Source organism: Nilaparvata lugens, chromosome 1 (genome assembly GCF_014356525.2).
Source record: "Nilaparvata lugens isolate BPH chromosome 1, ASM1435652v1, whole genome shotgun sequence".
NCBI classification, from domain to species: domain Eukaryota; kingdom Metazoa; phylum Arthropoda; class Insecta; order Hemiptera; family Delphacidae; genus Nilaparvata; species Nilaparvata lugens.
Window position 1 is genome coordinate 87,159,011 of NC_052504.1, and position 19,239 is coordinate 87,178,249.

The 19,239-nt window shown below is 31.7% G+C and overlaps 1 protein-coding gene across 1 annotated transcript in view; it reads left to right on the top strand.

Moving 5' to 3' along the window:
* Positions 1-19,239, top strand: part of LOC111064486 (proteasome adapter and scaffold protein ECM29) — a 71,003-nt gene that overhangs the window by 39,620 nt on the left and 12,144 nt on the right. The window contains exons 18-35 of the mRNA XM_039443902.1: positions 937-1,152; positions 1,736-1,850; positions 2,287-2,470; positions 4,391-4,508; positions 4,667-4,837; positions 6,052-6,183; positions 6,743-6,853; positions 7,753-7,871; positions 9,370-9,575; positions 10,360-10,430; positions 11,040-11,199; positions 11,996-12,154; positions 13,111-13,245; positions 13,319-13,329; positions 14,153-14,317; positions 15,864-16,027; positions 17,202-17,379; positions 17,893-18,019. Coding sequence (XP_039299836.1) covers positions 937-1,152; positions 1,736-1,850; positions 2,287-2,470; positions 4,391-4,508; positions 4,667-4,837; positions 6,052-6,183; positions 6,743-6,853; positions 7,753-7,871; positions 9,370-9,575; positions 10,360-10,430; positions 11,040-11,199; positions 11,996-12,154; positions 13,111-13,245; positions 13,319-13,329; positions 14,153-14,317; positions 15,864-16,027; positions 17,202-17,379; positions 17,893-18,019 — 2,542 coding nt within the window. The remainder of the gene's footprint in view (positions 1-936; positions 1,153-1,735; positions 1,851-2,286; positions 2,471-4,390; positions 4,509-4,666; positions 4,838-6,051; positions 6,184-6,742; positions 6,854-7,752; positions 7,872-9,369; positions 9,576-10,359; positions 10,431-11,039; positions 11,200-11,995; positions 12,155-13,110; positions 13,246-13,318; positions 13,330-14,152; positions 14,318-15,863; positions 16,028-17,201; positions 17,380-17,892; positions 18,020-19,239) is intronic.

Here is a 19,239-nt window from a genome sequence, read left to right on the forward strand (position 1 = left end):
GACTCATAATCGACGAAGATTGCATAGATTTTTCTGTTTCTACCCTTCAAATAATATTTAATTAGCGTGTCCATGACAAAGATATTATCCATGCAACTCCGATTCTTTCGGAAGCCCGACTGGCTCTCCTCTAACAGTCCACAGCTCTCGGCCCACTGGGATAGTCTCTCACACAATAATTTTGTAAATATTTTTAAAATGCTATTAATAATCGCAATAGTCCTGTAATTTTTAGGATCTGACGTACTACCCTTTTTGTGTAGAAGAAACATTCTTATCAGCGCCAGCGGTTTGGAATCGTCCCTGTATCAAGTATACGGTTGAATAAATCAATCATAAACCCATGCTCTTTTATTATAATTTCGATTCATATTCATGTTTACATTATTATTGTATGCTATTTTTCTGGGTATAAAGTAGGTACATACACAGTCTCTCACAGAGATGAGTTAGAGATGGACTACTATCTCAGTTTTAACGGAGATGAATAAGCTGTTTGTTAAACTCTGAATGTAAAACATAATTATTATTAATGCGACTCTTTTTCCATATACATATAATATAATAGTAGATTAACGTTAAACTTGGATCGGCATAATACGACCCATAGTGAAACAAAACTATAGTTTGGTCTAACTTAGTTGAAATCAAGATGAGAAGCAATGGAAGATTTTATTTTTTTTGTAGTTTTTGGTTTCTTGTATTGTAATTACTTCAGTAGTTGTCCATACTTTCAAGCATTGACTATTTTCTCAAATTACGCTTATCTCTGGATCAACCACTAAACACTGACTCCTCTGCATACGATTAGTTTCAGATTCCGGCTCATTGTATTGTGATTACTGTACTTGAGAGTTCTTTAACCTTTGAACATAGAATATTTTCTCAAACTATTCTTGTTACTGATTAAATCACTAATATCTGGTTCCCTTGTAGACGAAAGCAGTTGATGTTCACATTTGCGTGGGAAAAGTGCTAGTGAACTGTGTGCTGGGTCCAGCCTCGTTGTCGGCCCGAAACGCCTGGCTGCAGACAGGTGACGAATTCACTCCTTCGCCCACACTTGTCAACGATGCCAATAAAATGATTGATGGCTCTCTGAATCTGCTGTTGGAGAAGACGCTTCCTATGCCTCATCCCAATTCTAGACAGGTAAGTTATTTAATTTATATTTCACGTAATTTTACAAAACTTGCACAGAATACTTCAAGCTACAATAAAATAATATGTAAGTAATTGAATGTTTTTTATATTTTAACGTTATTGAAAGTGGAATCCTCCAAAAAGACATTCGTCTGTGAATGGGGAGAGTTTTTAGAAGCATATAATAATAACATGAAAAATAAATAGAAAAATACACTTTATACTCTTGTAAAATTTTATTTTTATGGCACCATAGTACATTGGACTCATAAGGGGTGATAATGTCGTTACCAACAAGATAAACAAGATCTACTTTTATAATCATAGGAGAAGAGATAATGTATCGATAGATGAGATCCAGGATAAGATGTTTGGTTTAATGCTGCATTTGTATTCTCTTCGATATTGTATGGAAAACAAATCATGTGCTAGGTGGAAAGGTTTGTTAGTATAATGATAAGAAAATACTTTATATACCTGTCGATTCTCAATTATTGCAATACTTGATATCTCTATTCAATTCCATATTGCACTTGATTCAATATTGTTTCTTTGCGAATACATTCTATTTACCAATATGTATTTTTTCCAGGCTTGTTGCATTTGGCTGTTTGCTATTCTGAAGAACTGCATCAATCACGAAGCTGTGAAGAACCGACTTATATCAATACAGACTGCTTTCTTCGATCTACTGTCAGAAAACAATGGTGAGTTCACTAAAATGACACTTCAATTGATATTTCTGTTTATAATAATGTAAGTTGCTGCAAATTTTCGATTCCAACAAAATACAGTAGGATATGAAACTAATGAAAAACAACTCGGTGAAAAAAAACATGAATATTGAAAGAAATAATATTATGATGAATAGGAACAGTGAATAGGAGGGTAACCGATTAAATTTAGTAAAAACAGATTTTCGTATTAAACTTTGATAGCTAACTACAGATGTAGTGAAAGATGTACTGTTATTCTATTAAGCTTGATAATTAATGCAAGCTTTGACGGTTATTCTACAGATGTAGTGCAGGATGTACAATACTGTTATTCCATCAACTCGGTTATTCTACAGATATAGGATAGGATACACTATTATTCTAATAACTTTGATAACTGATGCAAGTTTTAACTTCTATTCTACAGATGTAGTGCAGGATGTGGCGTCGAAAGGTCTGGCGATGGTGTACGAGAGTGGCAGTGAGGACATGCGGCAACAGCTGATCAAAATGCTGGTCGATCAGCTGACTCAAGGTCGTCGTACCGTCGCCCAAGTCACTCAGGACACCGAGATATTCGAGAAAGGCGCTCTTGGAACCACCCCTACTGGGTAATTACTTGCCATTTTACAGGTTTGTAAATGCAGCAAATGATCATCTCAAATTCTCAAATTCATTTATTTGCCATAAAATAATACAGATTGATAAAATAAATATTCTAACTTACAAAATGGCACTACCGGCAAAGAAAACTTGTGCGCCGGCAGTGAGTTCGAACAAACTAGGTACATCAAACATGTCAATTCTTACTAATTAATTGAAAAACTACTTGTGTTGAACTAATTTTAGTCACTGAGGCCGTAATATTGGGCCAATTTACAAGTAATTTGCACTAATACAAGAGCGTCCAATCCTACATGTGCAAATTTTACGAGTATTGTATAAAATAAAATTGATATCCTTTGTTTCATTATCCTATTTGCAAGATCTCGAAGCTCGTTTTTGTCTAGATTCTGACCAAAAAATGCAAATAAGCCTTAGAAAATTCTAAAATCAGTAATGGATTTAAATTCACCACCTGTTTATATCTCCATATTCAAAGCATTTCAAGCATTGTGCCTCCTCTATTATTGTACAATTACATAATTACCGAAATTTAATACATTATTTACCAATAATACATTATTACTGAAATATAATATTAAACTATACAAACGTTCTATAGGATTCTCTTTCTGCTACTCACTTGTTGCTATTAGAACAAATAATTCCTACATATACGGTAACTGCAAATTTGTAGCTGAACCATATTTTGCTAAAGTTTTCAATAAGCAATGACGTCATTTAGATGTGCATTTACATTGTTTTTCAGAGAAAATCTTTCTAGTCATCGAGGCCGTAATATTGGACCAATTTACAAGTGATTTGACCAATAATACAAGAGCGTGCAATCCTACATGTGCAAATTTTATTCTTATGAAATAAAATTGATCTCCCTTGTTGCATTTTCAAGATCACGAAGCTCGTTTTTGTCTAGATTCTGACCCAAAAATGCAAATCAGAATTAGAATTCTAGACTCAGTAATAAGATTCCGTTATAAAACATGCTTTGTAGGTGGTGTCAATTTATTCAACAAGCTTCCTGCTGGAGCCAAGAATGTTTCTGATAAAGCTTTAAAAAGGAAATTATTTAGTAGAAAGACCCTATTACTCTATAGAAGAATTTTTGAATTCAAACTGTGATATAACATTCTAGTTAAAGGGCCCCATACACTAGGGAACTTGGATCGGCAAACTTGGTTCGGGGAACCAAGTTCGTGTAGGATTTGCCCCACACACTGTAGCGGGGAGAGCGAACAACCGTTCTTTACTTCAGTGTCTTTCGGGGTCTAGAGATGAGCGTTACAAAGTTTGCAGCTGTTGTGGAAAGAAAATATATATTGAATATGAATAAAGATAGAATATATTGCCCTGGAGGACGAACCGAACAAAGTTTTCAATCCAGATTGAAGACCAAGTTCGTCACGAATTTGGTTCGCGGTTCGCCAATTTACCACATACACTGGGGAATTTGCTTCGCAAGAACCAAGTTCGCCGATCCAAGTTCCCTAGTGTATGGGGCCCTTTATAGTGGCTGGCCAAATAGATTTTAATTGATGTATTTTTATATTTATCAAATTTTTACTCTGTACTTGGCAATTTCTGTGTAAATTTATGTTTGACAAGATCTTATATTCGTATCTTTATATCTATATTTATCTTTATATTCATATTTATATTCTTATCTCCATATTAGAAGCATTTCAAGAAATTGTGCCTCCTCTATTATTGTATAATTAAATGTTTACCTAAATATAATATTAAACTATACAACGTTTGACAGGATTCTCTTTTTGCTCCTCATTTGTTGCTATTAGAACAAATTATTCCAGCATATATGATAACTGCAAATTTTCAGCTGAATCATATTTTGAACCAAGTTTCAATAAGCAAAGACGTCATTGAAGTGCATTTACTTTATTTATTTTCAGAGAAAATCTATCTACTTATCGAGAACTGTGTTCACTGGCTTCAGACTTGAATCAACCTGATCTCATCTACAAATTCATGCACTTGGCTAATCACAATGCAACATGGACTTCAAAAATGGTAAGTTCATACCTGTATCTTATAAAAAATTGAATATTTCTTCTGCTTTTCATAGAACTAATGCAAATTTCAAGCACTTCACACGTATTTTTCAAAAATGATCAACTCAATAGTGCTAATTCAATAAAGTGAATAATTTTCATTGCTATTTATTTCAGGGCGCTGCCTTTGGTTTCTCAACCATAGCAGCAGCTGCTGGGAAGCAGCTAGGTGAACATAAAGGAAAGATCATTCCCAAACTGTACCGATATCAGTTTGATCCGACACCCAAAGTGCAGAACTCAATGGCAGCCATTTGGCAAGCTCTAGTTCCAGAATCAACCAAAACGGTAAGCTATTTACTCAAACCTATTTTATAAATGAAATTTTATAAAGGTGCTATTCATGAATGATGCTTGGACCACATTGAATACATTGTTACATATTAGATTGAAAATTGCGCGTTCTTCATCACTGGTTATAATTTTCAAGGAAAGGAAGGTAATGAATTATTTTGACCGAGCGAAGTGAGGTCTAAGATTTAAGTAGACGGTTTTTCATTTCTCTTTATGTTTATATCTTCCGTATTTACGGCGAAACGCGGCAATAGATTTCCATGAAATTTGACAAGTATGTTCCTTTTTGAATTTTGTGTCGACGTATATATAAGGTTTTTTGAAATTTTCCATTTTAAGGATAATACAAAAGTAAAAGGAGTTTCATTCGAACGCCAATATTGCTGTAAAAATCAGACTTTAGAATTATTCATCATAAATCAGCTTTCCTGTGGACTATAAATAGCATGCAATGACGCATGCAATCAATAACTGTCCAATTTTTCCGTCCTTATAGATTCTATCAGATCGAACATATCATACTTATCATACACATGATGTGCGTATGTGTTTGTCAAGCACCGTTTAATCTAATAGAATTTATAAGGACGGAAAAATAAACATTTTGTTTATAACTTTGGTTTAAACGCAGCTTAGTATTTTTTCTCGATCTTTCTCTGCTTTCAACTCGGGCTGATCTGTTGCCAGTATGTATTGAAGGAGATTAGCTTTTGATGTTAGCATTTTTGATACACCAATCCCAACAGCCATTAGCTGTTTTCACCGATATCTCGCCGACACGACATACAGACAGGATGCACTCTGATGGACATTATAAGAGGAGGCTGTGGTTTATAACTGCGCGAGGTCTTCTGTTCACAGAACTACTAGTAATAGACTAGATGGATTCTATTAATTAGTCCATGAAAATATAATATAAAAATAAGTCATTTCCTGTCGATTTCCTATTCGTCCTGTAGTTACATTATGAATTGAACACTGTACTAAAATGCTGTCTAAGCTCTGTATACTAACGATACCAAGTACTATTCGAAGTTCATTGAAGGGTTCTTCTGCGTAATAATTCATTTTATGACATGTTTGATCCCTTACATCTAAAGTGAACCAAATCCTTTCAGTTTTTTTATGTATGCATGAAATTAAGTTGTTTTAAATTAGTTTCTATCATTGTTCACACGAATAACAGCAAAATCTATTTATCTTTCTAGGTTGATCAATATCATAAGGAAATATTCCAAGATCTAATCCAGAATTTGACTTCGGGACAATGGAGAGTGAGAATTTCATGTTGCTTGGCGTTGTCCGATTTTCTTGTCACAGGAGGCAAACGAGTTTTCCAGGTAACCTGGATTTATTATAACCAACAGAATCATGGATTATTACTCATTATTATTATTAATATTTGATATTATTCATTTCAAAAACATAGGAGATAGGACTAACCCTCTGTTAAAAAAATTGAAACATACTACCCAAACAACATCTTCCCATCAATATTGATTATGTTCAATCTATAATATTACTCATTAAGTTATTGCAATAGAAATTATTGATGAGTAATATTATCGATTGAACATAATCAATATTAATGGGAAGATGTTGTGTGAACGGGTAGTATGTTTCAATTATTTTAAAAGAGGGTTAGTTCTATCTCATATGTTTTTGAAATGAATAATATTAATTATTATGATCAATATTTTGAGAAATTTTTATGAATTACATTATGGAAAATACCGTAGTTGAATAATACTGATGATGAAAATTCTATCAATCCTGAGATAGTCTCGCCTTGTATATGTTGATAAAAATAATTCCAAAATCAAGTTTGTATTTGTCTCACATAGCATTCATGATCAATAAAGGAATATAATTTTCAAATGTTTAACTTTTTTCATTCAGGATTGCATTGACATGATGCCTGAACTTTGGGGCCAGTTGTTCAGAGTTATGGATGACGTTCATGATGGCACAAGGCAAGCGGCTACCAATACAATGAAAACGGTTTCCAAGGTGAGTAATAAGAATTTGAGTTATCTATAAGTTTGAGTTATCAGATAAGTAATTCAAATAAATTGATAATCAACTGTAATCAAACATCCATTTAGATGTTTCTTTTCGGAAATACGTTGGCTTATATGTAGTGGATTTATCAATTGTTTGCAATAAGCAAGATTCATTTTTATCATTGACAAATTTTTACAAAAATAAAGAGAAACTGTTTGTCGAATCTCTTATGAATTCCAACTTTCAGTCTAGATAGAAGTCACTTGGATTTTTATTTCCAGTTTATAAAAGCATAATATCAACCATTATTAGTTGATATTTATTTATATTAATTACTTCATGTCATTGACTTCTATCTAATGAAATATACTTTTTGAAGGTCATGATATAGTACGACACTTCGTTAACATAATGACTATGAAAATGAGTAGAATAGTATGAGTCTTCTTTTTTAGTAACTATTTTTGAGTTTTGAATGTGGAGAGCCACACAATAGGAGTTTGATCGAAACGATCTATTCCTGTACGTAATATAATCATTTCTGGCAATATGCAAAGTGAATAAATTGAAAAGCGTGGCAACAATCATGTTTATTTATTTATTCATATGGCTTTAATCGGCAGAGAGATCCTTTTGGATGTTCTGCCTTGCCGTATTACCCAATGTCATATCCTATCAACACTCAAGTTTATAGGTTATATTGGGTTCTTCATGTTTTCTTACTAAAAAATTGCACATTCACTTCCTGAGTTTCTATTTTATAAAGTTATCATGTGAAATTTGCTAAATATTCACTTCAATGATATCTGAAAATGTATAATTTTGAGTTTATGATCAGAATATTGTACTCCTAGTGAAGCTTCAATAGTGAAGCTGAATAATAGGTATTATTATTCCCATTCTAGCTTTGCATCCAATGCTGTGAGAACAAAGACGGGAAATCTGGTGAGCTGATGCTGAAAACATTATTGCCAATGCTTCTATCAAGTATCAATAATCAAGTGCGGGCAGTCCGAGCTGTCAGGTATGTATAATTTATATTTTTATTCCATTTTCGTATATAAAATAATCGATTTTGACTTCTCCGTTCTGTGAGTTTGGAGGAATCATGGCTCGAAAAACCATGTTTCAATTTTATCATCAGAATACTTGTTTCATTTATTGAAATTCCATTTGTATTAGTCTTGGTAGATGATGTAATACCATTGATACGCTTATAGTCAGCAAAATAATACTTATTTAGTACTGTTAATTTGAAACACTAGTGGTATTATCAATTGAATTGTTACCAAGTTTAAAATTACCAATGATTGATATATGAAACTTCAAACTTTTATGACAGTCATAATTGCGTTTCAATGATTCTAATGAATGAATTTTGCTTGACAAATCTCAAAAATAATATTATGTAGCCTACTAAGGCGTAAATTTTCAACTTCTATTCACAATTGATAATAAATCAATGAATCATTTTTTGTTAATCACAATACACCAGATATGCTCAATTTTTAAATGAGTTTTTTTTCCAATCATATTTTTTCTATTTGTTCAAATAATCATTAATCTAAGCATTCATTTTTACCGTTGATAACGTTTCTTAGGTTACGAAATGATCATAATATTGGGCCATATCAATAAAGTTGAGCATTTGCTTATACTTCTAAAATATGGAGCATCTGCTTCATTTTCTATGAATAAACGTGAGCAAAACCTTTTGCTCATGCTCATCAAAAAAATAGTTTGAGCATTTGCTCAAAAGTAAAAGCTTTTGCTCAAAATTGTATGAATAAACTAGAGCATTTGCTCAACTTTTGAAGCAAATGCTTCAAAAAGGTGAGTCTAGTCTAGAGCAGCTTATCACCTTTTGATCATAGTAAAATGGCTCAACTAATCCGTATGAGGAATAGGAAACCATACCAGATACGATCACAACCAATAGTTGAGAACTATAAAACTCTTATTAGATTCAACCATGATATATATCACCATTATCCCTAAAAAAGAATAAATACAAAAGATAGCTACCTGTTATAAAGAAAGCCATCACAAAATAGGAGATAGGCATTTAAGAAGATGAGAGTGTGGACGATTATAAGAAGGCTATTGATATTATACGAATATGCTGAAGATTGTTATAGAGATGTCATTTTTATAATTAGTATTTCAAAATTCTAAACTCAACTAACCTAAAACTATCCATAAATAGAAAACAGAGCAGACGACGCAAACACAAGCGGTGAGGGTGCACTTGCATATTTAGCGCTTCTGTGAGCTATAAAAACAAACTAAGGCTACAAAAGCGAATCTGCTTGAAAGCTGATGAAAAATCTCTAAAATACGTGAGCATTTGCTCCAGAGTTCAGGAGCATAAGGTAAGAGTATAAGGTAAAGCTTATTCATATAAAAATGAGCAAATACTTTTGCTTCTACCTTTTGCTCATGAGCAAAACCTTATGCTCCATGCTCTTGCTCATGAGCATTTGCTCTGGTTTTATTCATATGGGCCAATGTTTCTGTTGCAGTATCAAAACAATATCATTGTTGGTGAAATCAGCGGGAGTGCAGCTCAAACCACACCTCTCCAAGCTGATTCCCACCCTGCTGGAAGCAACCAGCGAACTGCACGAGTCCCTGTTCACACAGAACGTCAATGATGCGCAGACCGAGGGATTGATGGACAATGTTGGGTCGATTGTCATCAAGTCTCATTTTAAACTGGATCAAATCCGTATCAAGTCTCGCTTGTTATAATGTGTTTCATTCTGAGTTTAAGCCACCAGCTGATTTAATTTCGTTTAAGCTTTGACTGTGCAAACGGTCCTTAATGTTTAAATGTATTTATATGTTGCGCATTTACGGCGAAACGTGGTAATAGATTTTCATGAAATTTGACAGGTATGTTCCTTTTTTAATTGCGCGTCGACAAGGTTTTTTGGAAATTTTGCATTTCAAGGATAATATAAAAAGAAAAAGGAGCCTTCTTCATACGCCAATATTAGAGTAAAAAAATCAGACTATAGAATTATTCATCATAAATCAGCTGACAAGTGATTACACGAATGTGTGGAGAAGCCAGTCTATTACTGTATTTCCATAAGGTCTATAGTTTCAATCAGGTACTTGTGGATGAGAATACTGCGTGAGGTCTACTGTTCACAGAACTACTAGTAAATATTGTTAAGTATTATCTTAGCAGAGATGTTTAATCTTTCATATTATTTTTTTTATTATTGTATAGTGTTGGGAACCAATAAATGCTTTATTTATTCATTATTATTACTATTTAGTATGTCTTGTATTGGTGGGGAGATCTGAAGGATTTTCTACCACATTAAGTTATGCAAAAATGTTTAGAGAAAACGTTATGAGTTATAAACTATACACTTGTCTAAAGAGTCTTTGTGCAAAAGTTCTTGCATCCTCACTTTATCGTAACAACAATACTATTTAAATTCTTAAGGTATCAAATCACGTATTATTTTGTAAATTGACTTCTTTTATGAAATTGTTAGTATATTCTTCAAATCGACCAAGTAAGGCTGCTCATTTGAAGATGTATCAAAAAGTTTTTTATTCCAATTTGGTATTCTGTATCAAACAATCTTGGCATATAATATCAAGGACTCTTTCATTACCCTACGTTTATTGGAAATATTTGCATTCTATTCAAACGTCTTTGAAGAATTGACCAAGTAAGGCTCATTTGAAGATGTGTCAACAAGTGCCTCATTCCAATTTGGTTTTCTGTATCAAATGGTTTGGTAGAGAGTTAGTGGGGAGGATATTTTTAATATTCTTTCCGAAGAATGGACATTGATATGTCCAAAGCTCCGCCAATTTATGTAGATGCATAACAATATAATTATCTATAGTTATTATATTACAAATTGCTTTTTCATATCATATACAGTTCAATAATTATTTTCTTAGTCTATATTATGTAAATTCATCTATGATTTTGCTGTATTGTAAGCTATTGTATATAAGTGTATAAGGCAGTATATATTGTAATCTACATAAATAAAGTACTCAATCAATCAAACAATCTTGGCATACAATATCAAGGAGTCTTCAATGACCCTACGTTTATTTTGCGTCTATTGGTCAATTAGGACGCTCTTTTTCATTTAAGTCACTTTAATATTAGTTTAGATTGCAATTTTGTAATAATTTGTGCTTGTTCTCTTTGTAGTGTGTGCACTTCATTGATGGTGAAGTTCTCGCTGATATGCTACCTCGTCTGGTGGAACTACTGAAAACGTCTGGAAACTTCGCATCCCGCGTAGCTACAGCCAACTTTCTGACACTTCTCTGTCATCATATGACTGTTGATAAGCTTCAACCACATGTTGGTAAGTACTCTTACTTTAATTCTTACTGATACATATTTTCTACATTTTCATTCAAAATTATTGTGTTATCTATTTGTAACATAATTCCTCATTCATCCAAACTCACCTCTATTTACTGAATATGAGAAACATGAGCTCAGGGAGTACCAGATAGTTTGAGTCTCTGTGAAGAATCAATTGCCAGCATTAGTATTTTTGTTCTTGAGGATAAAACCCACATGAGACGTAGCCTCTTGCCTGATTAATGGAAGGATGATGATGATGAGAGATGAATGAACCTTCAGTTCTAGAGGGCTCTCCAACCACCAGATAGTTATTATAAAGTTCATCAATGTCATCCAAAGCTGCGTACAGACTTCAGTGCCACGAACATGCGCATTTCACATTTCATCAGCTGATTATATCTGTATTTGTAAAGAAACAGTAAGTTACAGATATAAAACAGCTGACAAAAAGTGAAATGTGCGTGTTCGTGGCGCTTAAGTTTGTACGCACCTTAATGGAACTAGTTACAAGTGGAAATCAACTTCCTTATTTATATTGCTGTATCAACCTGGAGTTCAGGTGTCACAATGTCTATGCTAGTTTCTCGTCTCATTTTCCCAAGTAAGATGCATTCTTAATTTTATAACACCGTATAACTTTATTATTGTTGGATTAATTATTACTTTTTATCAAACAAAAATAAAATAATTCAACCGAACAATATTTTTAAAGCAATTGATTTTCATTGATTTATATTCCATTACTTATTCAAACTTATAGTAAGTAATATGTGTTCCTGAATTGGTTGCAGGTAAACTTCTGGGAGTTCTAGTGACTGGGCTTTCGGATAAGAATAGAACTGTGCGGCGCACCTATGCTGGATGTATAGGCCAGTTAGCCAAAGCTGCCAAAGATTCCAGTTTAGATAAACTGGTTGTCAAGCTCAAAACTATCTATTTAGAAAAAGAAGGTAAGTTAACTATTAAAACATTGGAAAAACTAATTTTCTATGAGGATTATTAGCCATATTGTTGAATTTTCATGATGAAAGAAGAAAATGTGTCTGCTGTTTGTTTTAATTTGTTACACATCCACTAAGCATACGAGTTGTTGAAATATTAATCCTAGTTGAGTTTATACAATATTCGAATTAAAGGCCTTACTCTAATAATGTACAGCGGAATTATAAGACTATCCATATATAATTGTTTGTGTCACTGTATATTGGTATTATACATTAATGCTTAATCCCACTTCAATATTATCCTATTATATTAAGCGAGCAATTTATGTATATCTGTATATATTTTTATATTTGGTTATTTATATCCAACGGATCTCAAAAACGGCTCTAACGATTTTTCGAAATTTGGAACATAGTAGGTTTATGATATAAAAATTTGATTGCACTAGGTCTCATCCTTGGGAAAACTCGCTGAATGACATTAAAAGGATAATTCATCCTTGGAAAAACAGCTGAGACTTTCGTCGTCTGTGGATGATAAAAAAGTGCGTCTTTGGAAAATCAAAATATCTCAACCCCGAAATTCATAAGCTGACGTATAGCCAGCTGTAAAATATAAACACGATCATTTTAAAGAATTGTGTTCTGTTTTTCAATAGATAAAAATAACGAGCGAAGCTCGGTGCCCCGATATTAATTATTAATCCATTGAAGCATTGTCGAACCAACTAAATCTTATTTTTCTAAAAATCTTATGTTTTTCTTCTTTCTGAAAAATCTATGTTGTTAGTTTCACGTTCAATAGGACATGGAAACCATACTTTCATACAATCATTAAAGCTCAACATCAATAAATAATGTATTTGTATTGCAAATACAATGCGCATGAAAAAAATTGAAGACTTTTTTATTTTTAGAAATATTTATCTTGTTCTTTGAATGATGTACTATATTTGTTTCAGATGATAACATACGACAGGCAGTTGGCCTAGCATTCCATTCTCTGGTACAAAATCATCAGGAAGAAGCCAAGGCTAGAGCCGAAACAATTCTTCCATTAGTTTTCTTTGCAATGCATACAAAGACTGATAAAAATGGTAATTTTATTCCCGATAAATTGATTTATTATCCAAAATCTAAATGATCTGAAGTGATATTTGATATTTGAAGTGGCGTATGAAGTGATATTTCTCATCTAATTTCTAAAGATTGTAAAACTCCACAAAATAAAATTGGACTATAAAATAATGTGCAGTGTCATGGAAAGTTAATACTCAGCTTTATCTCGAAGCGTTTTTAACCTAAATTCGGTGAAGAAATGCTTTAGAGTTTAGGGTTCGCTTATTTTTCTCTCTCAATCATTTCAAGTGATCGAACTGGTGATTGAATGAAATAAATCAATCAATGTTTCTTGGTGATACAGTAGTTGTTTGGTTATAAAACATCATTATTTTTAGAATAATAAAGATTTGTCCTTCAATAAGATAATTATGAATGAATAATATTCTAGGTTCAGAAACAATAATTTGAATTTCTCTTGTTGACTAACAAAATCTTCTCCATTAATAGAGTAGTTGAGATCATTATTGGCATATCACTGATGATATTCAGATTTCATCTATTGTCATTCTGTTTTATTTTCACAAATATGTTCATTAGATTTTATTTCAATTCTTATAATGAAAGAAAATAGATATTCTTTGAATCAGACGATTATAAATTGTTGTTGATCTTATCATTATTGTATGAATTATTCAACCGAATTTATTCATAAATTCTATATTTCAATTGCAAAGAACTACTAGTATCGTTGTATAATATTTTATTTCAGACACGACTAATTTCGGGTATATATATATATATATATATATATATATATATATATATATATAATATATATATATATATATATATCTCATTATCAAGTGTCTGAAATGAAATAATATAAGAATATCAGTAGTTATTTTGAATTAAACTTTCAAGCATCCCTATCAAAGTTCTTAGACTATACTCTATTTGATATTTGCACCGCTGAGTGATGAGAATGTTTGGGAAGACATGTGGCTGGAGGTCTCTGGAGGTACAGATGGGTTGCTGAAATACGTCGATGATGTTCTACAGCTCCTGGAAGACACACTTCAGTCATCGTCTTGGCCTGTCAGGGCTCAGGTCAGTTTCATATGGATTCAGTTGAACCTTATCAACTAGTAGTTCTGTGAACAGTAGACCTCAAGCAGTTTTCTCATTCACAAGTATCTGATGTCACTGATATTATAAAATATTTTTTTAGGCATATAGTCACCTGTTCTAGTTGATTCAGTTGAATCATAATTTACTCTTAAAAACTGTTATTTGTTTTTTCCAAGATCAAAAACTCACTTATGTTAATAAACTCAGTTCACGTTTGAATTTGTATCCCATATGATAATTTATCCAGTTCAGTGATAATCTTTCTATTTGATAAAAATATTTCTCAACTATTTTTCTAGAAATCAAATATTTTTCTATTTTTCTAAATCAATTTTTTTCAAGCAAGAATATTATAATTTCTTCAGCATTATTTAGTTTCATTTAATCATTTTTTATTCTATTTTCAATCACCTATTATTTTTTTTTCAAATGTGAGAATATTGATACTGATGGGCACGCATCATAAAAAATATTGAAACCCTACCTTATAGAAATAGACATGGCCAGACATCTGTGTAATGCATGCAATGAATAATCCACTTGTCAGCTGATTGATTATGAATAATTCTATAGTCCAATATTAATCCTATCTTCAGAGTAGATGATATAGTGATATCAGAGTATGGAGGAATTCCTTTTCTTTTCTTATTATCCTTAAAATGCAAAATTTCAAAAAACCTTGTATACATCGACGCGCAGTTGAAAAAGGAATATTCCTGTCAAATATCATCGAATTCTATCAATGCGTTTGATCGTAAACGCGTTACAGACAGACAGACAAAAGAAAATCCAAGTTAAAACATGGACCTCACTACGTTCGGTCAATAATTCACAAATACAATATCAGTCGTCTCAACCACTTTCTCTAAAGAGTGGTTCCTTCACGCCTGATAACAAAGTTTTAGATTACGTATCACAAAAACTAATAGATATACGGCTCTGAAACGTATCGTATTGAATTTCTCTGGATAAAAGCAATATTAATAAACAACTAGTACATCATTAGACAGACATCTTCACAACACATTTTCAAAAATCAATTAAAATAAAAAAATTCGCAGTATTCAGCAGAAACTACCCAGCAGCTATATTTCAGGACCATCCCAGATTTGAAAACCACAATAGTTGACTGAATTATTATCTCAATTTATCTTCTGACGAGTCCAGCAAGTCTTCATTTCACTCGATTTGTTTATTTTTGCGAAATATTTCTACCTGTATAACTTGGTAACGAAGAACTCTTGAATGTATGAATGTGAATGATAAATGAATTGAATGCATTTGGCTTGTATGAAATTATTGAATCATTTATGTAATGAGATCTGAAAGCGCCTGTATCACTGTATAAAGATGATAATAAGGCATTCTGATTTGATTCAACTGTAAGATATTAAATAAATTGCATCAGTTCCATTAGATTTTTGAGGAATAATAGTTGCTTGCTAATCAACATAACATTCTATTAAATGAATTATTCCGATCAGGATTTAAAACTCTCTATCTCTGTTTATCTGTTTGTTTCCAGTCAGCACGAGCTATGAAAACCATAGCTGAGAAAATAGGGAAATCGATTGACCAAACAAAACAAGACAGAGTGGTTGATCTTCTAGTCCAGGCACTTCAAGGTCGTACGTGGGATGGCAAAGAGCACATATTGACCGCCCTGGCCACATTCTGTACTAATTGTCCGTAAGTGAACTTTTTTCCATAACTGTTGGATGAATATAATAAATGTCATAAGGGAACAATAAGTTTTACACTAATACTGCTTACTTATTTATTATTATTAAACGAAAATCCAAAATAAATGCTGTAATTCACCCCGAAGACTTCTGCTACTGCAAATATTGACATCAGGGTAAACAGCTAGATGGAAAATGCTTACCATCTGCTTACTTATTTATTTGATAATTTAAAAAACTCGGAAATTATACGTACGTGAATCTACATTTGAGTAATGCAGAAAGTCAAAAGAAAATGATAACTGAAAAATGGATGAAGATTCAACTTTATTTGAAGAAGAGAACAAGGGTGATTATTGAAAAACAAAATTATAAAAGATATTACAAAATATATAACCAGAATTATAAATAAAAATGTTATACCTTAATTGATCAGTTAACTCTCTGACGCCAGCCTGGTCACTCGATATTATAATTATTACCTTAACTCCAATGGGATGTGTAAGAGCTGAAGTGTGTTTTTCGGTTAAAATATCCATCAATAAATTTTCCAAGACTTGTCAGACTCTATTCATTGGTTATGTAGCATATAGATAATTGGCATACGTCAATCAATACAATCTCTTTTGAATATTATTAATGACACAATATCTATTAATTTAGCCTACAAATCATAAATAAACTATTAACTAGAAAGTGGTCAAAATTGACTAATGAGTCCATCTTCAGAAATCTAACTTTAATCAGTTTGAAACTTTCTGAATCTCACTTTCTGTCGAAGTTTATGAAATTGATGTTTTTTCAATCCACTTCTATTGTAGCTGATTCAGGTATTCAACCGAATAGCTATTTCAGCTACTGTAGCTGTGAAATTCAATTTTAGCTGACATCTAAAAACTCAAGGAAACTCTCATTTCATAATTTTTTAATATTCTTACTAATTCACTGCATAGATTGTTTTTCGTTACATTTATTAATTTTATAATAATTCTTATTAATACACTGTATAGATTGTTTTTAGGTTGTATAGGTTGTTTGTATAAACTAGGTAACCTAGTAATGAATCTATCCTTTTATCCAAGTGATGAATATTATCAACTAATATTACTTACAGTCTACATTTTGACACAATTATTTTTGTACATTGTTGAATATTATTCAATAAATTTTCCATTTTTCAGAACATTGAAAGACTCGAACAAAGTTGAAACTATCACAAGAGACGTGCTCAAGGAATGCAAAAAATCAAATCTCTTGTACAGAAAGCAAGCGTTAATCACTATTGGAGTCATTGTAGAAGCTCTCAATGTTGATAAATTTGAAGAAATTTACATCCTTGTCGAAGAAATTCTTGGAAAGGTGAGTGATAGTTTTTTAATTCATAGGATTTGATAACTGAAAAAGTAAAACAGCCTATCACTGAATCAAATTGAAAATAATCTCATAAATATTTCAAAAAAATTAAAAAGCAATTATCTTGAAATAGATCATGATAGTTTCCATAGTCCGTACACACGAACGTATGATAAATAAAAAATATTCAGAAATAAAAATTAATAATACTCAGAAACATATTTTGAGGTTTTGAAACTATGTATACATTTTATATACATTCTGAAACTATGTATTCAATGATCTGTAATATGAACAGTGAAATGTATTTTTTTTTGTAAGTAATGTCATTGAATGAAACTTGATGTGATTTGAATCTTGACTATAAAAAGGGTTCATAATATTATATTTATACATTTATTTATTTTATAGTTTTAAGTTTGAATCCATAATACTTTAACGACTATTCAAAAATAATTCCTTTGTCACATTTATAAATTCTTTGCAACCACAATATGGTATCTATTTTTTATTCAACAGGGAGCAGAGAAGGGAGACGATTCTATGGATGATGTGGATGATGATAACAAAAAAGAACATACCGCATTAAGAGAAGCTGCTTTTGAAACTTTGGGCAAAGCCTGGCCCCAGAATGAGAAGACTCAAGGTATCAATGAAATAAAAATAATTCCTTTTTCAGTATATATGTCAATATATTCAATTAATGATGAATTTTAATTTGAATCATATCAAAGTTTGAATTCGAAGCTTATAAAATTAGAATCATATCACATCCATTCTATCATAAGAAGTCGGTAGAGGTTAATGGAATAAATTTTAAGTATAACTAACGTTATTCCACATAATTTAATAATCTGTTTTTCTGTGAAATTACTATAAATTTTTTAATAAGAGTAGCATTTGATGGCGCTGACGTCATTCACCTAATTGGCTACTGTGCTTACATCTTATAACACTACTGTCTACTTTTAAGAATCGTAAATTTTTATTCATTTGTAATCTATACGTTTATTTTTGTACTTTGTAATTTATATTTTTTAAGAATATTAAGTTCTTTTCAAAATAATTATCTATGAGGTAATCATCTCATTCTATGTAAATTTATGGAGTCTTAAAAATAAGTTCTCATTATTTAGTCATTTCTCTTTTATTTCAAGTGAAAAGGTTTGTTGCAAATTATTATATTTTTTATGAACGTAATGAAGTGTTTTTGTATTTCTAAAAAAGTACTATTATTGTATTCTATTTATTTTTCTAATAAAATTAAAACATCTTCCATTCTATTCTAGGCTTCTTCCAAAAACTTCAATTGATAGAATAAAGCAATCACAAGTTTTCCCTGTTTGAATATAATTACATTCGTTCCGATTAATAAAATTGAAACCTAAATATACATCTGTCAATTTAGGAATTTCTGTCATGTAATTGAATATTGAATGTATTTTTTGTTAATTTTTTGATCTTGTGTAACATTTGCTTCAGTAGAAATATTCTTCCTATTTTTTACTTTCCTTGCCCTATTACCATAGGTAAGGTAAGTATTGCTTTCCGAAAAAAATTAAGGTACCCCAATTTCTAAATTTCTATACGTTTCAAGGTCCCCTGAGTCCAAAAAATTGGTTTTTGGGTATTGGTCTGTATGTGTGTGTGTGTGTGTGTGTATGAGTGTATGTGCGTCTGTGTACACGATATCTCATCTCCCAATCAACGGAATGACTTGAAATTTGGAACTTAAGGTCCTTACACAATAAGGATCCGACACGAACAATTTCGATCAAATGCGATTCAAGATGGCAGCTAAAATGGCGAAAATGTTGTCAAAAACAAAGTTTTTCGCGATTTTCTCGAAAACGGCTCCAACGATTT